At 35.8% G+C, this 20,632-nt stretch overlaps 1 protein-coding gene across 5 annotated transcripts in view; it reads right to left on the reverse strand.

Moving 5' to 3' along the window:
* Window positions 1–20,632, reverse strand: part of LOC116879649 (multidrug resistance-associated protein 1-like) — a 90,615-nt gene that overhangs the window by 31,279 nt on the left and 38,704 nt on the right. For 4 of the 5 annotated variants that reach the window (XM_032878024.1, XM_032878027.1, XM_032878023.1 and 1 more), the window contains 7 exons: window positions 20,203–20,287; window positions 20,043–20,109; window positions 19,520–19,646; window positions 15,142–15,318; window positions 11,990–12,157; window positions 10,250–10,412; window positions 4,829–4,904 (listed from right to left, as the gene is read on the reverse strand). In XM_032878024.1, the coding sequence (XP_032733915.1) occupies window positions 4,829–4,904; window positions 10,250–10,412; window positions 11,990–12,157; window positions 15,142–15,318; window positions 19,520–19,646; window positions 20,043–20,109; window positions 20,203–20,287 (863 nt within the window). The remainder of the gene's footprint in view (window positions 1–4,828; window positions 4,905–10,249; window positions 10,413–11,989; window positions 12,158–15,141; window positions 15,319–19,519; window positions 19,647–20,042; window positions 20,110–20,202; window positions 20,288–20,632) is intronic. The other variant, XM_032878026.1, reaches the window with a different exon arrangement.

Consider the following 20,632-nt stretch of genomic DNA (forward strand, 5'->3'; position numbering starts at 1 on the left):
CAGGCTCAGTTCTAATCATGACAGTCGATCCTTGAACAACACAGGCTTGAACCGCGCAGGACCACTTACAGGCAGATTGTTTTCAATAAATATACATATGGTACTATAAATGTATTTTCTTTCCTTTTTGATTTTCTTAATAAGTTACTCTTTTCTCTAGCTTACTTTACTGTAAGAATACGGTATATAATACATGTAACATATAAAATATACGTTAATTGACTGTTGGCTATCAATAAGGCTTCGGGTCAACTACGGCTATTAGTAGCTAAGCTTTTGCAAAGTCAAAAGTTATACTCAGATTTCTGGCTACGTGGGGAATTGATGCCTTAAATCCTCACACTGTTCGAGCGCCAACTCTATTTCCTTTATATGCTCCACACTCTTCTGAGTAATCTCATTCACTCAGTTTCAGTGACCTCCTTCTTTGTGGGTGACTCTCAAATTGATTGTTCTAGTCCATACCTCTCCCTTGAGTTCCAGATCTATAGAGTAAAATGCTTACCTCATTGCTTTGCTGTTTATCTCTATACCACCCTAAATTGAACCAGATATTTCCCTACCTCCTTTAAAGCTTTCTCTGGCTTTGTAAAGGGCCACAAACACTTCCTCTGTCTCAATCTTGGCACCTTTCTAACCAATCACCAGGTATGTGTCAATTCTTCTAGAACTGTATTATTGGAAAAACATTTGGAAAATACCTAACAGAAGGAAGAAAAGTAATGCCAAAGGAGGAGGAAAAAAAAGATGCTTGAGAGTACTGCTGTAGTCTTTTCTCCACATGTGTGTAGTATCATAATACACATGTTCTAAAACCATTCTTTAACTTTTAAACAATTTTGTATATGGTCTTTGTAACCCAGCATGCAATGAACCTAAAATATTATTCTATAACTGCATTATATTTTTCATTTTACTATATTAAGAGTCATTTAACAAACTCAGTAGTTATACTGGCTGTAGATTTTCCCCACTTTTTTGCTATAATTGTCATTCTTTTTACACACCTCTCTCATCATCCCTTGAAGGGACACAGGAGCATGTGGTATGCTAAGTTTTAAGTCATTTGATATACCTAGATCAAAGTGACCTCTGGAAATACTGAACTGAGTTTAATTTCCTCCATTTCTACATGTTTTCCATTTTATTTACCAGAATAAGAAAGGCTTTATTTGATCACTCCAGTGGCTCTTCCCTTTCTATCTCTGGCACTAGTGTCAAGAAACATTCTGCGGGAGGTTGCAATACATGGCCTTTGTAGAATCAGCTTCACCATCAGGAAAAGATACACTATTTAACAGACACTTTCATTGGAACAGCTCCTGGTATATGATTTGGGTTAATTACTGTCATCATCCTTCAAGCCCTTGGCATGGCTTCTGTTTGGATAAGCAAATTCAGCATTGGTATCAAGCCAAAAAATTAATTCTTAATGTAGTTGGATATAAAACGCTATGAAACCCAACTGTTAAAAGGGAATTAAAGCATCCTAATTAGACACAACTAACAAAGACAAAGAATTTATTGGACACTATGCAGGAGGGCATTGCTTTTGCAAACTATAATGTTATTGATTCTTTTTCCACAAAAATACTGCATTTGGTTCTGGAAACTTTGTAGTGAATAACAGGTTCCATCTGAATTTTAAAAGAGCAAATTATTTTATGCTAGTAGAGAAGTTTTAAAAATGAGTCTTGTGTTGTCCTTCAGAAACCCTCAGGAAAGTTGGCACAATACCCGTCTGCATATTTTTGTATAAAAGATATAAAATTAACATACTGAAACCATTATCCCTGAACTGAGCAAGCAGTTGCAAAGTACAGAATATGTATGGGAGGATTAAAGTGATTAAAAAGTCTGACATGAAAGACAGAAGGGGGCAGTCTAGATACTGAAATCACAATCCTGATTCACTTTATTCAAGGAAGATATTAATAAAAATTTTTGAAAATAAAATAATTAATATGTACCATGTAAATTTAAACCAGGAAGTGAGAAGTAAAATGTAGAAACAGTTCATATTATTTTAGTCCCTATTATAGAACTGAACGAACGTGTCATAAAGTAATTCTAAGTCTTAAATTTCAGACATTTATTTAGTCCAACTGCCTTGTCACCCTTCTCCTGATAGGCAGTTAGCAACTTTCCCCATGAAATACCGAATTCTCCCATGAAGAAGACTCACTGCATTCTATCTCTCAGTACATCCCATTGTAGAGCGTCTCTAACATCCCATTGTAGAGAGTCTCTAACTGCCGTAAGGTTCCTGCCTTTGTGTTCCTTCCAGTCCCTTGTCTATCTTAATGCTGCACGAGGTGGAAACTGGACAATTCCAAAAAATAGAAAGTTAGGTTAAAAATTCAGGAAAGTTTTCTAGGTGTAATATTATCTTACCAAACAGTGAAGCAGATAAAAAAATGAAAGCTAGAATGAGAAGTAGCACAGAAAATAATAAACCAGGAAATACACAGGAAGTAGCCAAACATGCACATATTTTGGAAAAAATAGGTCTCTCAAACACAAGATAAAAAATGATTTAAATACTCTGATGACAAAAAAAAATAATCTGATTACAAATAAGAAAAGATGAGCATGGGGGAATTCATGGACCTCCAATCAACATTTTTATCGCAGTTATCGAAGAGTAAGCTTGAAGCTTGTTGTGTTGACAAAAATGTAACATATTGGAATGGAGGCGATCTCCCCAGTGTACTCCTCGTTAGAGAAGTAAGTTTCAGAATGCTGGCTTCAGTCTGAGCCTCCACAATTTGAGAAATGTTTAGAAATCAATTCTGTAAATAAATTTTTATAGGGATTGGGATTCTTGTTTCAAAAAGAAACTTCCCAAAATTGATTCAGAAAAACTTCAAGGGGTTCAATTTAGGTATTATGACTGACAATGATTTTATAAATAAGGACAACGGATTTATTATAGAGAGAAGGGTATGATTAAGTTAACAACAATACTTACTGATTTTTAAGTTTTAAGATTTTTAACAACTTACATATTGACGGCATGGTGAAACTATACACAAGTGAAAATTCTCCTAATGATCAGAGATATGTAGATTTTATAGCACATGAATTTCAAAGTCTGTTTCAATGCTTCTAGATTCACTTCTCTGGGGAATCCTTAAAAACTGACATTCATTTAAATGAAAGGCATTGTCATAATGGTCAAAAAAATAAAGTAGAATAAATAATGGATCAAAAAACCCTTGAGTGTTCTTTCAGAATTCAGTTACTTATTCATCCATTCAACAATTATTTATTGAACATCAGCTTATATGTTATAATAACATATAACTCATATATTCAGTGTTTAGTTGAAATTTGTTATTTAGGTAGCAATAAAGCAACGAACAAATAGATAAAAATTTAGACTGTTATAAAGCTTAAAACCAGAAGTAAAAGGTAAAATAAAAGGAAATAATTTTTGCAGTATACTGAAAATTAGTAAGAATTATAGGGAAAAAAAATTAAGCCTGGAAGGAGCTGGGAAGTATTGTGATAAAGTGGAGTGGCTAAAACAAGGAATTTTGGAACCCTGAAAAGAAATAAAATAAAATAAAATGAAAAAAGAGTAAAATAAATAATAAATAAATATTAAATTTATAAATAAATAAATATTAAATAAATAATAAATAAATAAAATAATACTAAAAAACTAAAAAACAAAACAAAAAACCAGAGTGGCTAAACCCAGTCTTCATTGATAAGGTAATATTTGAGCAAAGACCTGCAAAAGGTGGGTGAAAAAGTCATATGGGTCTCTGGTAGAATGATTTAGTTGATTTGTTGACTCAGCTGAAGCTGATGTAGAGGCAAAACTCAAACCAGCAGCATCCACATCATCCACACATCCTTAGGAATATCCACTCTTTTCAAAATAAATAAATAAATTCAAGGTCCATTTTTTAATTCAAGGTCCAATCTACAAAACTCTGAGCCAATGGATCTCTAAGTGCTTGCTTCTTTATAATCCACCCCAATTCTCCATTTTAGCAATTCTGATGAGTGGCTGCTCCTTGTAATTCTGGCACCGACTTCTTAAACAGTTTATTCCTACTATTTCTTTTTTTTTTTCTTTCAGTTTCCTATTTGCAACGACTAGAGGGAATATTGAGGCAAGTAACGGATTATGGTAATTTGTTTTAATTACTGTTCATTTTAATCACTTTTGAAAAAAAGAAGTATAACAAAATACAATGGGGGTCCATGTTTTATGATTTTTATTTCTCTCATTTTCTTCCATCCTCCTTTCACTTCCTCCCTCCCTCCTTCCCTTCATACCTTCTCCCCTACTTCCTCCTTCACTTCCTCCCTTCCTCACGTCTTTCCTTCCTTTCTCTTGCTTCATTTGACAGATTCTTCAATTCCTACACCTAGTCCCTATTTCTAGGTCATATATCCTGGCCTGATAACTATACCAGTCCATTGCAGAATTCTCATGTCTAAAGCTTATTTTCACATTCACATCAGCAGTGGGTACAAATGTTATGAATTGGGGATAGTGCCCGTGCGCGTGCACGTGCACACACACACACACACACACACACACACACACAGACAAATTCTGCTGCTAGAATTTGTCTAGAAGTTAATGAGAGTCTAATAAGCATGTATTTCCCAAACTAAATCACATCCATCTCTCTTAAAACCTTAGGGGCATCCATCTAACTGAGAGTTTAAAATTTGGAGACCACTAAGTACATTTTGTAGCCATTGTAATGTGTAGATCCTTTATAAAGCGAGCATTTTAAATGCTAAAAGGATTGTAATTAATTATTTGTAATCCCATTGAGCCTCATATTATCCTAATACTCACCTATCATTTTGCTCCAAGATTTGGTCTTTCAGTATAGTTCTGGAGTTGATTACACTGACTCGCTTTAAAGCATGAGCTGGAGAGGAAGATGGTGAGTGCTTTATATATACATATAGGCAAACAATGCATAAAATAGATGATGAATGATTAAATCAGTTGGGGAAATTTTGGGGTTCTGGATCCACAGGTATACAGGGAGCCCTCTCATTTTTCCCATTATTTTCCCTTCACCTGAAGTATCTTCTAACATCTTCTAAAACTAAGATTTCATAATGAAAAAGCCTACAGAAATTCTTTTTTTGGACATTAGAGAGGAGTGCTAACTTGTTTTGGACTTCCACAGAGGGGCTAGGTATTTGCCCAAGAGGAACACGACTCTAGTCTTTAAAAGAAATATGCAATTTAATGAAGCCTTATAGACAATTGTGATTATTATGAAGATTACTAGTGAAACACAATGGTAAATTCCCCAAATCTCTGTCATGTTCTTTCTAATGTCACTAACACTAATAACAGATTCCTATGTGGAAGATACTATAATTATCCCTTTATTCTAGAGATAAAAAGACTGAGGCACAGAGAAGTTAAGCAGGTCATCCAAACCAAGGTCTCACATCTAGAACTACAAGACTGAGGTTCAAGTTACTGCTTGTGAATTTGATGGGAAACATCTCAGAGCTTGGCTGAGTTTTGTCTTTTTTTTTTTTTTTTTTTACAGTAGAATACTTAAACTCCTTGAATTCAGACTTCTCATCTTTAAAACAAAGGAACTGTTCTTGGGAATTTCTACAATCTCATATATGAATTGTTTTTTCTTATTTCTAGAAAACATGGTATTCCATGTCTCACAGAATGAAAAGTTGATCTGGAACTATTTCAGCCCCTCCTGCCTAAGGCATGTTTTCATTTCTATCGTTTATAATAATAATTTTAAAATTTATAAATTTACAATTTATCGAGTGCTTTCACATACATTACATAATTTGAGTACCAAATGAGCTTATAAAATAAAGAAAATAGTTGAGCTCCTCCATATTTTACAATGGAAAAATAAAACAAAGGATAAGTGACTTGCCTGAAACCAATAGTCATTAAAGAGACAGAGTGAAAGGAAGAGAGACAAAGACAGAGCAAACAAGAGTGAGCTAAGACACACACTCCTTCCTGTCTCTTCATGCCAAGTTAATGTACTTGTTCTACATGTTTAATACAAAGTTTAAGAGTTTGGCTGGCCTCTGGCATGAAACAGAGGTAGTATGGGACTCAAAGTCTGCCGCTTACAATCTGTCTTAACTTGTACAAGATATCTGATCTCTGTAAAATCATGACCAGGTGGTCTCAGGAGGTTTCCGGGAAGATTAAGAAAGGCAAAAGTTGTGAATATATTGACTTACTATCCATGATGTCCTAGCTATCACCAGGATTATTAGTGTGGGTAAGAAGTAGCCTACACTAAAACTATTAATATGTAAATTTATCATCAGGCCTCATATCTTTTTTCATTGTCCTTTCTTCTTATCTCTGATTGATTCTCTAATATAATATTCCCTTAAGTTGAGATTTGTAGACTTTTCCAAGCTGGATGGAGTCTTTGAGACCTGATGTATCCAAACCCAAATTATACTATAAAAACTACTTTTTTCTAAGTTATCTGTTATTAACCCTAATAGTGAAGGTGAGGAAGACAGGAAAAGAAGTAAAAGTGGTTAAGTCATAAGCAGTTTTGAGAGCAAGGGAATGATAGAAATGTACTTTGTGCAATTCCACATCAGCCACCAGGAGAAAAAAAGACTTAGTTCAAGTCCCATTTTTCATAAATGGGAAGAACCAGAGGTGTTAAGTCATCCTATGAAGACTCACTTAGTTATTCAGAATCAGAACTAGAGCCTGGGGCAATGTAAACTTGGCCCAGAGATTTTTTCCACAAGATTGTGCTTCCTGTTGCTCCACCCTGGTGTCACCTAAGTTAACACGAATTTTAAAATGGAAGGATTGTATAACTTTTATAAATATTCTTGAACAGACTCAAGATCAAAGAAGATAAAATATATAAATGATAGATCACAGGGTGTTTTAGAAGTGGGGATCATACCTCTCAAATTCCACTCCCTGTCCAGGGAACCCTTTTCTTCTAAATCCCAACAAAAATGCTCTCAGATATAATTTGAGTTTTCCCTACTACATACACAAATAAAAAAAAAAAAATGCTGCATAGAAACAGGCCTGTGCCTCACATAGGTGGGTAACAGGGCAAGAATATAAATGAAGGCCCCACATACCATAGTCCTAATTATTTAACAGTAACAGATGGAACCAGCCAACTTCTATGGCTTATCCTGACCAAAACAGCTTCCCAACCATCTAAATGCTAAGGTCTATGTAAGACTGTTTGGAACCCCACGAGCTCCTTGGAAACATGACAGTCTTAGGTGAGGTGGTCCCGGTTAAGGCCCCTGCCCCCTTCTCTCCCACCCTGACCCCATCCTGCACTGTGTCTATGGACACCTCAGCCCATCTGTCCCAGCTTTGTTCACCCTAACCCACCGCTCCAAGAAAGAAAAAATTCCTCGGGTCAAAGAGCGGCAAATGCCAGTAGATTAGCCAGGCTTCGGGAAGATAGGACTGAGGAGCAAGTTTATGTAATTTGGGCAGAGAATTCTGGAATCCCAAATACCTGGAATACTCAAAAAGTAGATGTTTGGAAGGGGACCCTGATAGGCACAAATCCCTGGGCTCTTGACTACAGAGCCAGCTAAGAAAGGCCAGAACAGGGACTCTCTAAAGCACATACTATAGTACTGAGTCATGCTGGTCCAGGTCTAAGGGCAGCATTATAAGAACTTGATCCTGGGGGTGTGTGGGTAGCTCAGTCAGTAAAGTGTCTGACTCTTGATCTCAGCTCACGTCAGGATCTCAGAGTTGTGAGATGGAGAGCCCTGTGTAGAACTCTGGGCTCCAGGCTCTGGGCTCAGTGCAGACTCAACTTGTCCCTCTCTCTGCTCCTCCTCCTCTCCCTGCCCGGCTTGTGTTCATGAACACTCTCTCATTCATAAATAAATAAATAAATAAATGGTTAAAAAAAAAAAAAAAGAACTTGACACTGGATGTTATCTGGTTTGAAGCTATTGTTTAGTGAGGTGCTTTATATCATGAAAATCTCCTTCTGTCTTGCTCTGTGTGGCCCCTAAGGGATTACACTATACATGGCTGACCTTTTACAAATACCTATCTAACATCTAGTATCGACATGTGTAACTTTATGGTTGCTTTTAAAAGACCTTTACATTTTTTTTTATTCAGGATCCAAAAAAAATAAAAATCCCAGAAATCTTATTTTTCAAAAATATTTTATATTTTTAGTATAAAAATTATCTCTACTCATCACCTTCCTGAATTTTAACAGAGAAGACACAATAGTGAAGTCATTAGGAAAAAAACAGTTCAATTTGCATTTTTCTAACTCAGGCAAATTTCTGATACAGGGAGTAACATCTATTAATGTCAGCCCAACTTCAAGAATAATACTGCTTTCCATTTGTTACCATAGAGGACTTATGTACGTAAGAAGGTATACAGAAATAAAAGAGAATGCACGATACTTGTTTTCAAAACTGGGGTTTTAAACAAGAGCAAGTTCCACAACTTTCAAAAGACACACTGTTTATATTTTATGGTAAATTAAATATTGAACATAAAACTTATGCATTGCCTGTTTTTCGAAATACATTCTCCAAAGTAATGCAACTTGTATTTCATGTGACCTTTAAAATAAATGGCTACATGAAAAAGACACTGGCTCATAGCATTCCAAATCATCCCATTAACTCCTGAGCAGACATACTTCCGGCAGATTCACTTGTTCAACAGCTACTGAGGACCGGTAATGTGCCCAGCATGAGATTACCTAAGTGCTGAGAATACAGAAAAATGACAGACCACATTTTCATCCTAAGAGATGCTCACAGTCCTCTCTTTCCTATACATACTGTAAGCACAAATTATTACTTAGTCTGGCCAAGAACGCAAGAGATCATTTCCAAAATTGCTAGCCATTAAGAGAAGAGAAGGTGTTTCTTTTATTAAGAATGACCATAGCCATCTAATGATGCATCAGAAATCTCTGAACGCATCTACAAACAGAATATTTGAATTTGAGAAAGGAATAAAGACAAGAAATATAAAAACAGTAGTATATAACTAAAGTGGATTAGTTTATGTTCAAAAAAGAAACATATCAACAAAAGCGCTTTGTTTTTTTGATTCCATGATACTCAAATAATGAACTGTACTGATTCCATTATAAAATGGTTTCATATTTTCAATGACTGATCTCGTTATAAACTGGTTTCATATTTTCATGACTTTTCTAACTATGTACAGTGTAAAGTGATCAGTGGATATGAGTTCATGTAGGAAATACTGAGATAAAGCTCTATATTTCTTCTGTTACCCTGAAATTATGAAGTAGTTAATTGATTTTATAGTCATTTCTCAATGGTATTCTGGGAAGTTATAGGACAAGGATTCTAGAGGTCTCTCTGATAAAGCATCTGTATTTGGAAAAAATGATGATGCACATAACACTTCCTTTCATTTCATTTCATTTTTACAGAGAGAGACAGCGAGAGAGCACAAACAGGGGGGAGCAGCAGAGGGAGAGGGAGAAGCAGACTCCCTGCTAAGCAGGGAGCCTGATGCTACGCAGGGCTCAATCCCAGGACTCTGGGATCATGACCTGAGCCAAAGGCACACGCTTAACTGACTGAGCCACCCAGGTCCCGCTACGCTTTCAAAGATGGGAAATCACTGACCTTTAGAATATTAAGCTAATACTTGACTTTAAACATCCCTGTGTCTTAATTAGGTAAGGATCAAACTATTTACATAAACATTTATAATCTTAATTTAGAATGGTAGGAGTAGGAGTATAGTAGCAAAAATTAGTGAGTAAACTCAATTGTTATCTCATAAAAGTTAAACAAGTATCATTCCCCTTTGTCTTTCCTCAGATTCCTTTTCTGTTTGTTCATTTCTCCTCCTTGGCATGCAACAATGTTTAAAATATTTATTACTTACTTGACGTGGATTTATGCTCCCTGTTCTTAATTTTAAAGAAAGTAGAATGTTTAGACCCATTATATTCTAGACCCGCTGTAGAGCTTATAAATCATCTAATCTCTCATTTCATAGATGAACAAACAGATCTTGGGGCATAACATTTTGCTTAAAAAATCGTAAAGGAGGTTATTTTTTAGCTGATGTGTCCCCACGTATGTTTCTTTTCTAGAGAAAGGAAGGTGCCAGCTCCTGACTTAAGCGGGATGAATGAAGAAAAATGCACTGTAAGAAATCACACAATTAACGGACTTTCAGGATGGCTAGGCATACTGTGTCCTAGGCTTATTTTTCACTGTGTCTTACCTTTTTCTTGTTCACTAAAGGCCTGAAGCAAATTTGTGAGGTTTCTGGTTTTAGACAGCAGCTCGTGGTACGTTCCCATGTGTGCAACTCTGCCACTCTCCATTACAACAATCAGATCCATCTGTGGCAGAAGTGTGAGGTTGTGTGTCACTAAAATACGAGTCTGAAAAACAGAGTGTTTTATTCCTTGGGTTACAAAACAAAAACAAAAACAAAAAAAAAGGTAAAAATACTTTATTTTAAAGAAAGATATAGGGTTTTTTGTTTGTTTGTTTTTTACTAGTTCAGAATGTAATTGTGAGTAGGTACCAGTTTAAGGCAGCATATGGCTATTTTGCAATGAATGATTATATGCTGTTAGACAAAAAACAGACAAACAAATAAAAGATTGCAAGTGTTTTTATTGTCTGGTTCAAGTATTCTTCATTCATTAAAAATGAATCAATTTCATAACAAATTAAAAAATTTCTCATCTGTTATTCGTGCTCACTTTTTAAAGGTCCTATAGCATCACAATAAAGTGTTTGATTCCAGTCATAATTCATAGTATTTCTTTTTAATCCTTTCTATATTATTGTACACATTCACATAAGATTGAATCAGAAATTTTTATCTTGGGCTCATTTTAATAAGTAAAGAAATTTATCTATTATTTACTTAGATATATACTTTAACATTTTATGCATTTATTTAATGTTTGCCAGAGTACCTTATATTAACAAATCTATAAATGCATACGATGAAGGAATGAGTATGGCTTTGTGGTCAGACAGACTTGTTAAAATCTCTGCTGTTCTTTTTTTTTTTTTTTTAAATTAAAGTACAGTTGCACACAATGTTGTATTAGTTTCAGGGGTATAACATAGTGAGTCAACAATTCTACATGCTGTTAAAACCTCTGTTGTTCTTGGGGCACCTGGGTGGCTGAGTGGGTTAAGCCACTGCCTTTGGCCCAGGTCACGGTGTTAGGGTCCTGGGATGGAGCCCCGAGTCTGGGCTCTCTGCTCAGCAGGGAGCCTGCTTCCCACCCCCTCTCTCTGCCTGCCTCTCTGCCTGCTTGTGATCTCTGTCTGTCAAATAAATGAATGAAATCTTAAAAAAACAAAACAAAACAAAACAAAACCTCTGTTGTTCTTAAGTTAAGCAACCTGTATCAAATCATTTTGAGACTCAAGTTCCCTCATAGGTAAAACAGGAATAATGATAATACCTACTCAGAGACTTGCTATAAGAACTAAATGAACTAATTTAGTGTCAGACATGATATGCCCTTGGTAAATATTAGTTCCCTTCTTGGCCCTTTCACAAGAGAACTGAATGGTTACTGCTATATTAATAATACCAAAATTTTACATATTATACACAATATGTATAATTTTAAGTAAAAAATAATCAGTAAAATAATACTTTTTTATGCAAGTACTATGCATGAAAATACCATTTAAAAAAATCAAGTAAACAAAAAATAATTCATTTTGACATACAAATCCCCTTAGTGTATGATATCAGTCTATAACGTAACAATCACATAAGTTATTGTCGGAATAAACTTGGAAAAAGAAACTTCAAAAAATATTCATTAAAATTTATCTATAAAAAGACCAACATGACATCCCCTTTTTCATATGAAATATCACTACTTTACTTCAACAAATGAACAAAATGTTGGAATTTAGGCACAATGGTATGCAGATTATGTTCCCCTTTCCCCCCAAAAGCGTTAAGTGACACTATGGCTACCTTGTTTTTCAAAATACCTGAGGACCCAATCACTTTCTCAAAAAGCTGCTTTCCAACATGAACGTCAACTGCAGCAAAGGGATCATCCAAGAGGTAGATGTCAGCCCCACTGTACACAGCTCTGGCCAGACTTACTCGGTGCTTCTGGCCCCCACTTATATTCACACCCTGAAAATGGAGGAGGAGGAAGAAACCAAGACCACAAATGTGTAAATCTCAAAGCACACACAGTGACATCCAATTTCTATTCTGCAGCATGGACAGAAAACAACTCAAGATAACCCTCAAATCTTTCTTTATTAGAAAATCCAAAGGCCTAGCCCCCAACCCCAATTTCCAAGGTCTACTAACTTGTGCAAATTAACAGCTATATACTTTCTCTTAACTGCTTGCTCTCAAAAGTAGATGCTAACAATTAAGGAGAAAAGAATTTCCAATCCCCTAACTCAGAATAAGTCATGCCTTTGAGATATTAAATAAGACTTTTGGCTGCCAACCATATATGGACACCAGTGATCATTTTTAAACTGACACATGGAAAATGGAGAATAATAATAGCTAAATTACCAAAGCAGTAATCACCATGTCCTATTTTATTCTGTAGAAAGATCAGTACAAGTCTTGTTGGCAAAAGTACAACTCTAAGAAGCAGGAATAAGGAATATACATCATTCCATGTGAGAATTAAAGTTGACATGTACAGCCACATATAGAGAATTATGGGGCCAGGCCCAATTTACTTGATTTATTTTATGTTTAGTGTTTACAGATCTAGCTTAAAAGCCCTCCCTGCAGCATAGAACTTAGCCAGTTACCTCTAATTATAAAATGCCATTGTTTTTTTGCTTTTCTCATCCTCTGCCTACTCAACAAATACCTCCTTTGTAGAACCATATTCTGGGTGCTACACCAACACTTGGCATTCAAACATAAATGAAACTGAGCCTCTATCATGAGGAGGTCACAGTTTAGCAGGGGAGAGGCATGAAAACATATATAAAGTAATATGATATCTGTGCGTGTATGAATGTGTGTGTATGTGCGTGCGTGCATGTGTGTGTGTGTGTGTGATTATAACAGCCCCCAACTCATGGGTGTGTCATAAGCATCTAATAAGATGAATGTAAAATATTTACAACAAATCCAACATCAAGTACCGATCCAATCAGCCTCGCTATTATCACCCAATCACTCCTCTCTCCAACGTACGTACCCCTGCCTTGTCATTGCATAGCCTGGGATTATGTAATCACCTTGTTTAAAAACCTACAATGCCCACATCTCATCTGCCATCGTCCATGAGCAACAGCAAGTTCCTTAGTATAATACTCCTGTTCTCGTATTAACTCATATTTCCATACTGTCCCAACGTGACTGCAGCCTGCCAACCAGACTAGCAGATGCTAGTCTGCTCTGCTAGGGAGCCCAAACCCTCCCTTTTCAATTCCAAAGCTATTCACTCTAGGAAATCCTCTCTGAAAGCAATCTTCCACCCAGTGTTCCAAGTAAACTGACTCGTCCCCACCATCCCTGTCCTGGCAGTGCTCCAGTTACTCATCCCATTGCCAGAAACGGCTATACCCACATCAGTCTTCCTCACAAGATTAGGAGCTAAATTCATCCTTGCACTCCCAGTACACAGACTGTGTCTGATGATTAATAAATATTAATAAAGACGACTGATAATTTCGTTGGCAGAGATCCACTACACTGAAAAAAGCAGGGTGACAGCTCTCTTGCTCACCACTGTGTACCCCACAGCACAATAAAGGCATATAATACAGTAATAAGTAATTGTGGTCAATTGAAGAATTCCAAAGGGAAAGATAAGTGAAAGTGAAGAAGATTCTAAACAGCTGTAAGCAGACTGTCTTTTGAAATATTCAATTACATGTTTATTTTAAAGCATATCATCAGATTGGGAGATATTTAATAATAAAAAGCTAAAGTTATAAATGGCAATAGTATTTATGCCTATATTAAATATATACTTTATATTTTGGAAATTTTTCTTCTTTAGATTCTTTTTAGTTACATACTATCAACTATTTCATATTATTAGAGATAGGCTTTATCAGCATAATATTCTGTGTAATTTTAGCTATGGAGCCATTTTTGCCTGCAGACAGTGAAGACACTAGAATAAAAACAGAGATGTGGGGAAAAAAATTAAATCTGTTTAATAACTTGAGAAAATATATCCGCAAAGTAGCAGACCACGAGCGAAGCCAACGTAAGTCTACTTAAAAGGTAAATTTCACCTCATTCTAGATTTTTAAAATGTGCACTTGCTATAATTTTGTTCTCTATTTTATCAATTTATATCAGAGGACTAGGAAACAACAGGGGGCCAGGGGTAAAAATGCCTAACAATGCTAAGCTGACCTGACGCTTTTTTCAGAAATGCAAAGCACTTGGCAAGGATTATTTCCTCATCTTCACAGCACACATGAATCGCAGGCAGAGGCTGCTTTTGCATTCATGCTTAATTAACGGAGATTTTAGTCATGGGTCGGAGATAATCTCTTGGGGTTCATGCTTTGGCTCATGCTATCTTGTTTTGTTTTAACTCCAAAACACTGGGCAGCGTAATGACTATTCATTAATGCAATGAAAATAAAATAGAACAAAGACTATGGGAAACGAGATCCTCTTAAGCAAGAATGAGCCAACATGGAGAAGGCACAGTGATGACAGCATTGTCCCTGAGCCTTTTTAGAACCTGGCCTCGGTGCCACCGCTGGAGACTGGAGCTCTGTTGCTGCTGTCCTAGGCTTGACTTTGTGCACAAGAGACACAGAGAAACAAAAACAGAAACAAAAACAAAAACAAAAACTATCATTCACTCATTAGACAGTGAGCCAGCAGCGAAAACAAAGCGTTGATGATCCCGTTGGTGGGCTCTCATTCCCCCGCATGGGTCCTAACGACAGAATTTCCTGCTGATTTTAAATCTGTTTTCCAAATAGTCAATTACAGATAATTATTTGTCCTTAATATTGCCATCTCTTTCATAGGAATTCTGTCATGATTTTTAAAAAATTATAGTTGTGTGTGGCTCTCCAGGACCTCAGGAAAAAGACTATAAATATTTTATTAGCATGGCTGAATGGAGTTTTATTCCTGCATATGATAAATTATATTTTCCTTACTCTTTCTCCAATCTCAGTTTGATCTCCATTTGGTAACTGCTCCAAATCAGGAAGGAGAGCACAGGCTTCCAATACTCGCTCATAAAACTGCTTCTGCATGATGGAGCCAAAGAGAATGTTTTCTTGTAAAATGCAATTCTGAATCCAGGCCTGCTGGGCAACATAAGCCACAGAACCCTAAAAAAGGAAGAAATAAAAGAGATGCTTTTAACAAGGAAAAAGAAAAAGTTGCATGTACCACATTAAAGGAACATATTCAGTCCATGGTTTTGCTTTCTTTAACTTTAAACTGAATTTCTTTAAAAAAAAACTAGGTTATTTCTTAAATGTAACTATATCCTCTGGACATTTTAATTTTATATATGTTTATTAGAGGCCTCTTCAAATGAGCTACTTTGTGCTTATTTGTTTTCACTGTAGTTATCTGCCTCTGGTAGAGATTTCTGGAAGCAGAGGCTGAGTGTATTAGTCAGCTCCAGTTGCTGTAACAAGATACTACAGACTAGATTGCTTAAACAACAGAAATTTCTCTTCTCACAGTTCTGGAGATTGGAAGTCTGACAAGTTGTTGGCAAGGTTGGTTTCTTCTGAGGCCTAGCTCCTTGGCTTGCAGATGACTGTCTTTTCTTGAGTCTTCACATGGCCCTCCCTCTGTGAGGGTGTATGTGTCTTAATTTCTTCTTCTCTTAAGAACATCAGTCATACTGGGTTAAGGCCCACCTTATTATATTTTAACTTAATTACCTCTTTAAAGACTCTATCTCCAAATACAGTCACATTCTTGGGATCAGGACTTTAACACATGAACTTGGGGGGAAACACAGTTCAGTACATAACACTGAGACCGGAGTGTGAGTTTTTTATTTGGGATCAGTTCTGGGGGAAGGAAAAAGGGTAGGAGGATTGGGTGGATGGAGAAGTCACACCATGATCCAGATCCAACAAAGCTTTGACCAACCCTCTAGACAGATACAGAGTATCACCCATCAGAGCTGTTCCATGTTACTGTAAATTGGCCTAGATTTCTGCTGTGCGGCCTCAGCCAAGCTGTTCTCATCAGGCCAACACTGAAGGAGCTGACTTGCTGCATGAACTCCCATGGCTGGAAGGCAAGCCCTTTCTAGATGGGGCATTTGGGTGGCACATCTCGATTTCCACATACTCACTGTTCCTAAGCTCATTTTATGATGATTTTATAACTCAAATGACTCCTGAATATATGATACTCTATGGTATAACATATCCTTTTAACTGACCCTTCTTTTCTTAGAAAGGACCTACAGTATTTGAACTAGAGTCTTACCTTTCAGTCTGCCCCATGGACTCTATCTATACATTGATTTTAGAGAATTTATTTTGACTACTGTGCATTGTATAACAATACAAGACACTTAAAGTACTTTTTGACCTACGACCCTACGGATATGTATGTAACTATTAGCCTTTTGATTTCTCCAGGTACTTTAAGATCAAAGATTAACTTTTTTTTTTTTTAAGATTTTATTTATTTATTTGACAGACAGAGATCACAAGTAGGCAGAAAGGCAGGCAGAGAGAGGGGGAAGCAGGCTCCCCACCAAGCAGAGAGCCCGATGCGGGGCTCGATCCCAGGACCCTGAGATCATGACCTCAGCCGAAGGCAGAGGTTTAACCCACTGAGCCACCCAGGCGCCCCCAAAGATTAACTTTTAATTCTTCTTTGTTGTGCACGTAAGACATGGAGTAGCTTTTGATCCCAAACAATATAATTCTGATCTGACTTGATTCTGAACACAAAAGTAATTGCTCTTGAATTGCCTTGCCTAGTGAATAACCTTTTATTAAAATAGTATTAAGTCAATTCTCAAGTGATAGAGATTTTGAACACTTACATATTTAGCAAGATAAGGGGAACAGAGGAAGAACACAGAAAAAAGACTGGAGAACAGGAAAAATGGTGCAAAATATAAAACGGAAACTAAATATTACATTGAGAAGTACAGACTTGATGTGTTAATATGAATGGAGCTGAAGAAGAGTTGATCCATTTTCACAGAGGTATAAATTTTTCCTTTAATTTTTAGAATAATTATTACTTCAATTTCATATACAAGTGAAAATGTGTTAAATGTGTTTTTGTTTCATTTTATTTTTAATAATGAAACCACAATAGAAGTTTTGCTAATTCAAAAACTGTCTTCCAATCTCTAATGTTCCTGATGGACTGAATACTGAAAACTGCATGAATGGTGCCTGGTGTGAATCTTTGATATTGAGAACGAGGAGACTGAAGGCTGAATGTTGTGATATGATATGCCTCAAAAAAATGCTCACCAAGAACAGAAAGATAAAACACGAAAGCACCTTGTAAATACTAAGTGTTAATTTTGTTGTTGTTGTTGTTATTAAATTAGGGAGGATAAGAATGACAGTTATAAATTAAGGATTAAAAACGTTTTTAAGGGTGCCTGGATGGCTCAATCGGTTAAGCATCTGACTCAGGGTTTCGGCTCGGGTCATGATCTCCTGGTTGTGAGACTGAGCCCTGAGATGGTCTCTACACTGGGCAAGGAACCTGCTTAAGGTTCTCAAGATGCTCTCTCTTCCTCTCCCTCTGCCTCTCCCCTGTCCTTCTCTCCCTCTCTTTAAAAAAAAAAAAAAAAAAAAAAATTGGGGGGAAATAATTCAGAGTGTGACACCTCATATCCTGCCATTGCTCCAGACCAAAGAACTTCCTGAAGGATGAAACTGTCCATTATACTGACAGGTAATATCTTCTCTCTTCCACAACCCTTCCTTAATATACACAAAGGGTGTCCTCTCTGTCTTGTGACTAGTAACTGCATTGTTATGATTTTTTGCATCACTATGAACAGTTTCTTAATTTCAAACCCTCAAAGGTATCAGAAATAATCTTTAAATCTTACCATGAGAGCTTTAACAATCATAATAAAGATAACAATAACCATAAAAATTCACAGGGAGCTAGCTGACTCTGTGCCAAGAACCAGGCTAGGTTTTTGGACATTAATGCATTAGATGAAATCCAGAGTTGATATTGTTTTTATCTTGATCAATTCCTAATTATTTTTCAAGATCAAGTGAAAGGCTACCATCTCTAGTAATTTTTCTAACTCTTCAGTTTGTTGTTTTTTTTTAATATTTTGATTCATTTTTTTATATCTGATTTAAACATTTATCATATTTGATTTTAGTATTCCCCCTACTAGACTATAAACTGTAAAAAGAGTGGGTATACCATATTCATGCCTGTTTCCCTGGTACTAAGGCCAGCCACCTAGTATGTGTGCAATAATTGCTCGGTAAAAATAGCTGAAGGCACTCAATAAACAAAAATAAAGTCAATATGACAATTATATTTTTAAAGGATCCTCACTGGTCTAAGAGAAGTTACAGTCATCTTCAACTATAGACAAATGACTGACTGTAATCATTATGAAGAACAGAAGGGTACAAAGACAGTACACTTAAGGTTAAAAAGTCATGTTATTCATTAAGTATAATCTTATCAGAAAAAGTCCCAGATACCATAGTTGATTCTAAAATAAGTAACAGTAATGCTAAAAGAGAAAAGAAAAAGGACTAATCATTAGAGGACTGGAATCAGGAAAGATATAAGGATAAGAGGAAATACATATTATGAAGAAAAAAATGATAGAGTTGGAGTTGATTCTTCCTAGAGAGAAAAACTGTGAAGAAACTGGTCTAACATCCATAGAACTCTGCCATCTTGTCAGAAATGAGGAGGGATTAGGTTAGTAGTTTACCTAAGAGCTAGTTAAATCTAAGGAAAAACTCATTAGATAGTCTAGTGTTTCAAAAAAAACAACAGCTGATTAAGAACTTGTAGAATTCTTATTTCTGTTCACTTTTAAGAACAGAACAAAAGGCTTGGAGTAGTCCTCTCTATAGTCCAAGGGCTGAAATTTAAAAGTATTTAAAAATAATATTACTGGTTTTCTGATAGTTTTTCTGGGTCAAAGATCCTACCCCTGAGCAACTATAAGTCTTCTTAGAAATGTGGCTGTAATTACTTAGGCAACTTTGCAATGAATGATAATTAGAAACCAAATCAAATTAAAATATAAATCATATTAGTTTCTCTATAATTGGCTGCAATTCAGTTAATATCATCAAACAATTACCATAAGCATTCAAACATGATTCACTAAAGTATTTGGAGGACAGAGTGCTGTTACTAAACCATCCACAGCTAATCAATTTTTTGTGGAAATTGAAATGTTTGCTACAAACTAGAAATGCCCATTAAATACTTACATCTTCAATTTGATTTGATAAAGTCTTATTGACGCTAACCATGTGCTGGCCATAGCCTATTACACTAGGAGATGTGGAATGAGAGCATTGTTGGCTTTACCTTTCTTTGAACAACTCCTGTAAGTTTCTCCATTTCCCCCAGAATGGCAGAAAGCACAGATGATTTTCCAGATCCCACTTGCCCTACAACAGCCACTAAAGCTCCTTCTGGAATCTTTATGTTCAAGCTGCATGACAAGAAAAGGACAGAGATGATACAGGAAGTTCTTGTTACGTTTTTAATGGTTTTTCCCAGATAAGTCAGAGCACTGAGGATCGTCCTTGAGATTGCTGCTCTTCATATGCTACTACATTATTCTAGGAATACCCAACCTTCCAAAATGCAAACAACAAATGCTGCAGTGGAAACAGAGGAAATGAGTAGAAAACAAGAGAGTTAAAAAAAAATCCGTAAAAATAGAAGGTATCTTGAGAGGTTTAAAAAAAAATATTAACAACCTTTTAAATTTCAATTCAATATCGTCATCTTTTCCTTTAAAAATGCTAAGAAATAAAAATATGGAACACTATAGAATTAAATGCTAAAAAAATTTGTTTTTAATTTTTCCCAAACCATGACTTACTTTTTTAATACTGGAATCCCTGTTTTATCCCAGGAGAAGGAAGCATTTGTAAAACCAATGGCATGATCTGAGAAGAACAATAAATACAATGATGCATTGTAGAGTCAATGATTTTCAACCTGGAAGTCAAATAAATATTGAATGCAGAGGAAATGCTGACCTCCTATATAGTTTGTTTCAATATTTTGAGGATGAAGCTCTTCAGTGTTGAGAAAGTCTTCCAAACGATCCAATGATACTCTTGTCTATCAAAATAAACACAGATGGAATTTATCTGGGGGTCAAGTAGAACTTCAATTAGAAAGACTTGCAGCATGATTAAAAATCTGCGATGCAAATTGAAGACAGTGATATAAATATTCAGCAAGCATAGCTTGAATTGTTCTAATGTTTATAAATAATTTCATTCCTGAAAGGAAAGAATGGCTTCAAGAATCAAAGATCAAAACAGATGTCATTTATGCAGGAAGGTATGAGAAAAAAGAAACAAAAATTCCTCTTTAACACTCTAGTAAAGACATAATAACTAATTAATAATCATAGAAAGATTAGTTTTTAAAAACAACATCAGAATTGTTGAATGAATTCAG

The sequence above is a fragment of the Lontra canadensis genome, unplaced genomic scaffold (assembly GCF_010015895.1).
Source record: "Lontra canadensis isolate GAN:19392208 unplaced genomic scaffold, GSC_riverotter_1.0 scaffold62, whole genome shotgun sequence".
Taxonomy (NCBI): domain Eukaryota; kingdom Metazoa; phylum Chordata; class Mammalia; order Carnivora; family Mustelidae; genus Lontra; species Lontra canadensis.